The sequence below is a fragment of the Cajanus cajan genome, chromosome 3, assembly GCF_000230855.2.
Source record: "Cajanus cajan strain Asha chromosome 3, NIPB_CcT2T_4, whole genome shotgun sequence".
NCBI classification, from domain to species: Eukaryota; Viridiplantae; Streptophyta; class Magnoliopsida; order Fabales; family Fabaceae; genus Cajanus; species Cajanus cajan.
The window spans coordinates 69733732-69744185 of record NC_138519.1 but is presented as its reverse complement, the minus strand read 5'-3'; the positions used below and the strand labels follow the sequence as shown (position 1 = coordinate 69744185).

The 10454-nt window shown below is 26.8% G+C and overlaps 1 protein-coding gene and 1 non-coding gene across 2 annotated transcripts; one reads left to right on the top strand and one right to left on the bottom strand.

The window, feature by feature from the left end:
• Nucleotides 1-3325: 3325 nt before the first annotated feature.
• On the bottom strand, nucleotides 3326-3998 carry LOC109790916 (17.5 kDa class I heat shock protein). The gene has a single exon (XM_020350161.3). It carries the CDS (start codon nucleotides 3915-3917, stop codon nucleotides 3456-3458), a length of 462 nt encoding a protein of 153 aa, XP_020205750.2. The 5' UTR covers nucleotides 3918-3998; the 3' UTR covers nucleotides 3326-3455.
• A 6121-nt stretch (nucleotides 3999-10119) lies between these two features.
• TRNAG-GCC (transfer RNA glycine (anticodon GCC)) lies at nucleotides 10120-10190 on the top strand. Its single transcript has one exon. It is a non-coding gene; the product is annotated as a tRNA-Gly (tRNA).
• The last annotated feature ends 264 nt before the right edge of the window (nucleotides 10191-10454 follow it).

Sequence of the window (10454 nt, the reverse complement as noted above, 5' to 3'; positions counted from 1 at the left end):
CTGTACATAAGTCTTAGATTTTATAGGAAGTGAAAAAAGATAAAGTTTCCCAAAAAATATTTTTAATAAAAAATAAAAAATTAAAATTTAGATAAAGACAAAACTTACAAACAATGTCATAAGTACTGTTTTTATTGTTTAGGATTTTTATTGTTATCCTATTATAAGATGTTAATTGAATATTTTTTCCAAGTCATATAAGTAACTTAAAGAGATAATTATTCTTCCTTTAGTGCTTATTAACACTTTATTAACATTTTCTTTATTAAAGAAGGTCAAACATGAATATGTCTTTGTTCAGCTTCTGTCCACCCTTATAAGCAATAGCAAATGTATTGGCTCATTGATGATCTTTGGCACGCTCAAACCTACAATTTTGCTTATATTCTACATAACTTGTGTTTATGTATTGCTGAAGTAAATAGGGATAGTGATAATTACGTATTTCATCATGTTATCCAAATAGGTTTCAGCAACCTCTTTCATTTTAAACAATACCATGATAGTTTGAAAGTTTTAGTCCAAGTAACAACAAGTAACTTAGATGAAAGAACAAATCTAATTATTTTATAAGGATTTACCTATTAAGAATTTAGGTGTTTACTTTATAAGGATTTACTTATTAATTATTGATTATGAGATCTAGTTTTTGTTGAACTCGTGGTCATTAACCTCCTCTTTTCTCTAATTATAGTAGAATTGTCTATAATTTTGGATATTTTATTTTAAAGTAACTAAAAAAAATTTGTGAAATATAAAGACAAAGGAAGACTAACGGTATATCAAGAAGAAAAAATCACTTTTAATCAAAATATAATGATCTACTATATTAATGACCATCATAATCATCATTTGTTGTAAACAAAACTTAATATAGTTTCGTGACACATCAATAATTTTTATAACTCCTTTGTGAGTCCAAGAGCAAATAAGTTTGACTTTTAACTATCTCAATCTTAGTCGTCTTCCTAGCACATTCACCTTCAAAGAATCCTTTCATGACTTATCAATCCATGAATTCTTCATATATATATATATATATATATATATATATATATATATATATATATATATATATATATATATATATATATATATATATATATATATATATATATATATATAATACAAACCTCTAGAAATTTAGCTTTGTTCTTTGGTGGAGGAGGAACCTCCTCTCATTAAGTTAATCAAAACATCTATTATCAAAGGGGAAAAAAGCACAACCCTTAGTTTAAAAGTTTTCCCATATAAGAAACATCCTTTGTAGCATGTTTTTCTGTTCTCACACCTTCATCCACCTCTATAATAGACTAACCTTTATACTGTATTTGGATGAAAAATTTAAATGGAGTAATTCATTTATTTAAAGAATTTCAATTTCTTTGAAGTGAAATACTATGTTTAGATGGAGAATTTATAAAGAATTTAAAATTCAAGCAATTATGAAATTCCTTGAAATAGTAGAATTTCAAATTCTCCAAAAAAATAAGAATTTGAAATTCTTCATATTCTTTTTCTTATTATTTCACTTATATATTTTATCTCATCTCTTATCTCTTCATGTTTTTAATTATTAAATATTCAAAAATATTTTTAAAATTATTAAATATTATCTAATATTAATTTTTAAAATTATTAAATATTTAAAAATTAACTAATATTTATTTTTATAAAATTTAATTTAAAAATCTTAACATATAAATATATTTTTAAAATTAATTTTATCATATGGTGAAATCAAATTATCATATCCAACTTAATAATTTAAAATTTAAAAAATTTTAAATTGACTTATCCAAACAAAATATTTTAAAAATGTTATAAATTGAAATCAAAGTAATTCAAATATCAAGAATTTCAAATTCCTTGAATTTGTAAAATTCTTCATCCAAACACACTATTAAACTTCTCTTACGACGAAGAAGATCTCCCTCTAGTGTAGAAGTTATGAGAGGAACCCCTAACAAAGCTTGTGTTCTCAATCATCTGTATGGAAATTAGGGTTAATACAAAGCTTATCTTGCTTGTGTTGCTTATATTATTAAGTTTAATTAAAGTTCAACATGTGTTTTTGAAGTTTTGCAAAAAAAAAAAAATTTAATTTATCTATGCGATAATATTGAAATCAAATACTGCAAATATAATATGTACTCTATTGTTAAAAAAATTTAACAGTAAAAACTATTTTAAAGATGTAAAAAATTGAAATAAAATAATTTATTTATAGGAACCAAAAGTAAATAACATTAAATTATAAAACAAAAATTATATTTAACCTACTAATTAAATATATATATTTCTAGGACACACAATTTATTCTTATAGTATGAAGAATTTTAAATTAATTGATTACCAGTAAAAACTATTTTAAAATTTAAAAAATTAAAAATAAAATAATTTTTCATAGGAGCCAAAAGTAAATAACATTAAATTACAAGACAAATATTGTATTTAACCTACTAAATTTATACATTTATAAGATACAAAAATAGTATGAAGAATTTTAAATTAATTGATTGCCAGTAAAAAATATTTTAAAATTTTAAAAATTAAAAATAAAATATTTTTTTTATAGAAATCAAAAGTAAATAATACTAAATTACAAGACAAAAATTATATTTAACCTACTAATAATATACACATTTCTAGGATACACAATTTATTCTTATAGTATGAACTATTTTAAATTAATTGATTACAATAAGGTGTTTGGTCTCCAAATTTTAATCTTAATTTGCTCAAATGTTGGTATAAAATAATATCTTTTAAGGATTAAGAAAAATTATAATCATTTTCTGCAAGTTAAAATTGTTGGAGCAGGGACTTACTTTTTTGAAGATTAAAATCATATTTGAGGTGTACATAGTATGAATGGATCTCCCCTCAAAAAAAAAACTATGAATGGATCATTTTACAAAGATACAAATGTTATTCATTTTCCAAAATTTACAACTTAAATGTTTATATTTTAAAATTTTAAGATCAAATTATTAATTTAATTCCTCAAAAATTCATTTGCAGAAATGTTATCCTTTTATATATAATACTAATTAATATAAAAGAACTAATTATAAACAAGTTATTCCAAGTAATTTGATGTTGTTAAAGAGCACGCTCTATTAGTTTCTCTCCAACAGAAGTTAATGTTCAAAGTAAGACCCATCCTACAATTAAATTTCATCTAAATTTGGTGTTGTCTTATTTTCTCGCTATACCCATTGAGCCAATAGAAGACTAGAGAGTGTGTTATAATCTTATTTTCATGTAATCTTGATTTTCCGAACCAATTCTTCATATTTCACACACATGACACAGTACAAAATTTTCTAAATGCAGAATTTTATTGACATGAACACAAGTAACCACTTAGAAGTTACAATTCACAATGTAACATCTTTCTCAAAGACACAACACTTATTACAACAAACCAAATTTTGCAGGCAAGACATGGATCAACCAGAGATTTCTATGGCCTTAACCTCAGCCTTCTTAACCTCTTCCTTTGGAACAGTAACAGTGAGAACCCCATTTTCCATAGAAGCCTTCACTTCATCCACTTTTGCATTCTCCGGCAACCTGAACCTCCTCATGAACTTTCCACTACTACGCTCCACGCGATGCCACGTGTCATTCTTATCTTCCTTCTCAACATTCCTCTCTCCGCTGATCTGAAGGACCCTATCATCTTGAATCTCAACCTTCACTTCCTCTTTCTTCAGCCCTGGTACATCAGCCTTCAACACGTGTGCCTCTGGGGTCTCCTTCCAATCCATTCGTGTGCTCACAAATGCTGAATTCTCTGCAGAAAGAGAAGTGGGGAAGTTGAAATCCTTGAAGGGATCCCACACATCCAGGGAGAAAGGATCGAAGACGTTGCTCCTTCGCCCACCGAAGAAACTTGGGATGAGAGACATCTTTTTGATATTTCCTCGCTGAGATTGTAAACTTTGCAGATTGCGATGGTAACTAATTCTGGGTTGATGATGATTGAGGGAACTCATGAGGTATTTATACGAAGTGAAAGGATAATCTTGCATGTTCTAGAAAATACCGGTTACGGTTTGGTTGGTTCCCATTTCAGATCATTCCCAAAACTTCTACACTTTTCCTCGTAGGTTCTGGTCTCTTATCGTTGTATTTATTAGGTTTAAATCCTTATTTGATCCCTTATAGTATTTTTTTTGTTTCAATTTAGTCCCACTTTAATTTTTTGTTTTAATTTGATTTCTAATAATTTAAATTATTACAATTTGGGACTTCCGTCTAAATAATTTAAACAGAGTTAACTGTTGGCTACGTAGATGCCAGGTGGATGCCACGTAAATACATAGGTGGATGCAAAATTTCATGAATACACCTGGAACCAGAACGGCCCGTTCTGCATGCACAAGTTATGTGTTAATTTTGTAACTGAAACGGGCCGTTCTGGTATAAGAAAGGGCCGTTCTAGATTCAGAATGGTCCGTTCCAGAATGCCAACTTCATGCATACGTTGACCAAAATGCCGCAATGTAATTCAAAAATTGAAAATAAAAATTCATAACATATCATAAATTCAAAGACAGAAACATGGTTCAGAAACTGAAAACAAAAATTCAGAACATAACATATATTAAAAAAGTTCAATGAAATTATTGAGAAAAGAAATCATCTGGGTAACGCTGAAGGGAAACCCTAAACCACAAAAATTCAGGTTGTACCTCCTCAAGAATAGGTTGTTATTGTTGGGGTACATCGTCAATGACTTCAAGGGAAAATACCGTTTCGTTTCATCCTTGACGGTATAATGTCAATTTGGTAGTAAGTGGTTCACTCCAGTTTGACTAACAATGAAATAAAACCTGCTATCATTGTCCTTAGTAATACACTACATCGTCCTTAATGATACACTGTATAGCCCAAATGTTTAGCAATTGAAGTTATTAATCCCCATTGATAATATTACCAAATCTAGTGTTGGAAATACTTTGTACCTTGGGTCTTTTTTCTTGCACGATTCACAACCGTGAACTATAATCATCGACCATTCTGGACTAAAATGGTCTGTTCTGGTTATACTATTGGTGTGTTAATTTTGCATCTAGAACGGCCCGTTCCAGGTACAAAATTAACACACCTAGAGTGCAACCAGAACAAGCCATTTTGGTTCCAGGTATATTCAAAAAATTTGGCATCCACCTACGCATCTACGTAGCATCTACGTGGCATCTACCTGACATCCACGTGGCCAACAGTTAACTCCGTTTAAATCATTTGGATGGAAGTCTCAAATTGCAATAATTTAAATTATTGGGGACCAAATTGAAACCAAAATTAAAGTGGGACTAAATTGAAACAAAAAAATATTGTAAGGGACCAAATAAGAGTTTTAACCTATTTATTAATATCATTTCATTTTGGCCACTATTCAATTCTACCAAAAGTAGAAAAATAAAAGGGCTAGCTCAAATAAAACCCCAATTACAGAATTGTAGAAGGCCGGATCTAGAAATTTTGAGGTTTTAGGCAAAAATTAAGATAGAAGTTTATGTTAATATAAGCTAATAAATTTTTTGTTATTTTTCTAGCTTTTTGAGTTGTAAAATTATTTATTAAAATTTTATAATCAAGTAATTCTAACATCTCACTCTCAATAGATAATATAGTTAACACATTCAATCTATCTTGTGACACAGTTGATCTTAAATATGATTTAATCAGTTTTAATTTTGAAAAACTTCTTTCAGCAGTCGCAATAGTTACAAGTAATGTTAATAATATTTTATAAGCAATGTATGTATTTGGAAAAAAGCATGATCTTTTTATATAGTTCAATATTTTTAATGGTGTGTTAATTTCATTTGTTAGAATTTCTTTCAAGAATTTTAATTTTAAAAATAAATCAAGACCATCAATATCAAAATGGTCCTCAAAACTCAAAATCTTTTCAAGATTGATACAATATTTTTTCAATTCATTTTCACCTAAAGTTTTAAATTTATTTGAATCAAATAAAAAACCAAACATGTTTTCATATTCTAAAAATTGTTCAAATCGACTTTGAATAGAAGAAATAGATTGATCTAATATATATACAAAAAATAATTAATGCGAAAAAAATCTTCAGCAGAATGAGCTATCTCATCACTATCAATGTTATCAAAATGTTTTTTCTTATGAATCTTACGTTTTTCATTGAATTTAGGCTCTATATCCATTTTAATAGCCATTTCTTTGGTAGATTCTAATGCAGATGCAAAATCATTTTCCCTATAATTTTTGAATTAATTTTTCAATTCTTCTATTTTTTTTTTCAACTTTTCAAAACCAAATACATACTTTCTATTTGACATATTTTACTAATTGGCTAAAATAAAAATAACAAGAAAATTGATTTTTAAAATTAAAAGAAGATAACAATGAAATAATAAAACTTGGAAAGTAAAAAAGTATATCTGTGAATGAAAATTTCTCTAAGTTATGGCTATGCATTATCACAGTTATGAGTATCCAAAATCGAAACCGTAGTGACAATCACTTTGCGTGCACCTACAATGATAAACAATAAAAAAAATGAGATCTAAAAATTGTAATTTGTAAATAAAAGTACTGTACTAAATTATTTTTTCTCATGCATTAATAATTAATTTACAATGTTTTATAAGGGTTTGATGCTGACTTTTCAAAGACATATAGGAAATCATGGAAAGAAGAAATCTTGTCACAATAACAAACTTTAATTTCAATAAAGAAGAATATGTGGTACTGATCCACGAGATGACCCATGACAAATTCACAATATGCAAGAAGTGCACTGCAATAGATTGTTAATGGTTATAACTAAGAAAATGCGTTGATGTTATTGAACCAACACCCAGAATTATACTAACCTAGTAGTTTTAAGGATCTTACAGAGTACGAATCAACCCAGAAAAAAAAAAGGCAAAGTAGGACCGTATTACTCCCAATCAAGCTCTCAAATTAGACGGGAAGAAGGAATTGAGAATGAGAATGGAGAGAGAATGAGAAAGAGATAAACTAGAGAGCAAACAAAGAGGTTAAAAATTTTTCATCTGTAAAAGACAAAAGTAAGTAGTAGTGACTGTTGAGTGTTATGTAACTTTTTATTTACAAAAGCTAATAAATGGGTTGTGATCTTTTAAGTAATTTTAATAATAAAAAAATAAGAGATATAAAAAACTACTATTAAAAAAATTTGGAGGCCTTATAAATTTGGGAGCTCTAGGCATTGGTCTTAATTGCCTTATTTAATATTTGGCCCTGTCTATAAGGCTCATCACATATAAAACCTCTTCTATTATTTTATAAGTATATTTTTATACTTTTTCTTCAAGAATTAAATACTATTAATTTTTTTTAATTTTTTTTAATTTTACACTTCCAACATTCAATTTAATATTTTATCCTTCTTTTGTACATATCTCATTTCTTTTCCTTTTTAATTTTTATATGTCCCACATTATCTTTCCTCCACTTCTCACTTATTTTTATAAGTAATTTTAATTCTTTCAATTTTTATATTCTTTTTTTTTCTTTTTTTTCTTTCAATTTTCATATACATCAAATTGTAGAACATGGCTTTCTTGATAGTGTTAAAGGTGTTGAGGCAAGTTTTTTTTTCATGAATACTTCCTCGTTTCACACTTAAACATCATCATTAAATTTAATGTTCCAGAAAATACTTTTTGGAACATTAATTTTAGAATTTGAGAAAGTACTTGTTGGTATAGTGAAATTAGTATTTCAAAAAATATTTTTTTATATTTTTTTATACTTTCATAAAGTACTTTCCAAAACACTAAATTTGTTGTTTTGGAAAGAACTTTTTGGGATCATGTAAAACAACAATTTCGGAAAGTACTTTCCATAATACAAATTTTCGTATTTCAAAAAGTACTTTTTGGAAGTGTATTATTTTACATAATTGTGAAAAGTAATTTTTGGAATATTAAAATTAGTGTTCCAAAAAGTTTAGGATTTAGAAAGTATGTAAATAACACAATTCTAAGATACTTTTTAGAACACGAATTTTACTATTTTAGAAAATACTTTCTGTAACACTAAAATTAATGTTTCTAGAAATTATTTTCTGGAACACTAAATATAATGCTATGCTTTCCGGAAGTGTGAAAGTATAGAAAGTACTTAAAGAAAAAAATAATGTGTCTAGCTTATCACGTCCGACACTATCAAAAAAATTATACATGTCTACAACATTGTTGCGCACCAATTTTACGTTCAAAATGCATGTGAAAATTTGAAAAAAAAATGAAGGAGAGAATAATAATCTAAAAACTGAAAAAGAAGGAAGGAAGAAAGTAATGTGAAAAACAAAAAAAAAAAAATAAAACTATGGGGAGTGGGGGAAAGAAGGAGATGCATTTAAAAACTAAAAAGAAATAGAATAAGGTATATGAAAAAGATAGAGAAAGTGTTAAATTGAACATTGTTAACGTAAAATTAAAAAAAAAAATTAGAGAATAAAAAAATTAAACATAATTTAAGAATTTATTTAAAAAAATAAAAGAAAAAGAGATGTACTTGTTAAAAAGAAAATAATTTGTGTATGTCATGAACCTTCTACAATGCATAATTCTTGAATTTGGGTCCATCAATTCGGCTTGGGTTTTTAAGCTTAAATAATTTATGTTGGGCTGCAAACAAAAGTAATGATGTACGGTGAGTTTATTGTGTTCACTAATTGGCCATGTGAATGGACGATGGTGCATGAAAATCTTTTGCTCTTATCCACACTTATAAATAGAAAGTATAATTTCTAAACACTTTATTATTTTTTTACATAATTATCATCATTATTTATTGATACATGATAGATGTCCGACTAATTCCTCTATAACTACTTATATGTGATAGTGAACATTTTTTATTTTCCACCAATCTAAGAAAAATACATATGTTTATTTTGGACTGTATATAAAATATTCTATTCTACAAAAAAAAAAACTAATCTATTTTAATAATTTATACAAAAGTATATCAATATAAATTATCATTTTCAAAAACTAAAAAATATATTAATGTTTTAAAAAAAATCTTATAAGTCATGTTAACAATATTTGATTAGTTCTTTAACTACCTATTACACTAGATGAAATCTTAAATATGTGATGTTTATATATGACAATGTTAATCCTTTTAAAATTTTCAACATTCACTAAATCGTGGATAATATGTTCTACTAAGAATTGAGAAAAATTCTTAAAGGTAAACGACTATTTTTTCTTTCTTTCTTGATATGCTTTCTCATATATAGGATAATAAAAATATTTTTTTAACAACAAAAATTGACATTTTTGTTGGTGAAGTGTAGACAAACTGAAAATTGTCTTGAAATATGGTTATTGTTTAGTCTCTCAATTGATAAGGAATTTATGACTACAACATAATGATATTGTACATAAATAATATCTTTTCTTTGACTTTTTATGTGTTTATGTATAACGAATGTGTACAATATAAAAATTTTAATATTTTTTGTTTATGTGCATGCATATAATAATCACAATTTTTTTAATATAATCAAAGCTTTTTATATTAGAGTATCGCCGCGCAAATATAAAAAGAAAAATTGTTATAATATATTAAACATGGCACAATAAAAATAAAAATACATTAGCATGATAGAAAAGTAGACACATTGGGACAACAGTATTTGTGTTTCTGCTGGTATAGATAAAGAAAAAAAATAGTTAATTTTTTTTTTCTTATTTGATTCAGAAAATAAGTAATATAAAATAAAATTATATTAAAAACATATTTTTTTATTATATAATAATAAATATTTTAGTAGATGAATAAACTTATAATCCAATTGACTCTTCGTCACTAATTTTTTATTCATTAAAGAATATTTTTAAATCCTATGTACTTTTTTTTTTCTTTCCTTGACTAAATACATAAGAAAAAATATTGTTTCTTCACCTATTTGAGGTTATTCAATCGATGCAGGAAATCAATTAGTGCAGTTCGCCAGCACCTTACGTAATACGTATAAGTAGATATAATTTAGATAATCAACCTCATTTGTATTTGTAGGCTCAAATTTTCCACTGTTGTTAAAGTCTATGATATAGATACTGCACAGTTTTAACAACAGCACCAGTGGTCTAGTGGTAGAATAGTACCCTGCCACGGTACAGACCCGGGTTCGATTCCCGGCTGGTGCACTTCTGAGAGCTGTGATGATAATTTAGTGTCTGATGGGTCAGTCACTTTCCCCTACTCTTGGGTGATTAAATACGTTCAGAGCTCTCTTTTACTATTTTTTTAATTAAATAGGTCTTCACCTCTTTTTTTTTTTAATACATTATTCCTCCAAATATTGCAAGCTATTCCAAGTGTCATATACAATAAGACAGTTTAAAATTCTTTCTCAATGCAGAATTTTATTCACACATGACATGACACAAAATGTAACATCTTTCTCAAAG

Bases quoted from the DNA above. Each gene is read 5' to 3' on its own strand.
- LOC109790916 (XM_020350161.3), bottom strand. From the start codon at position 3,917: ATGTCTCTCATCCCAAGTTTCTTCGGTGGGCGAAGGAGCAACGTCTTC.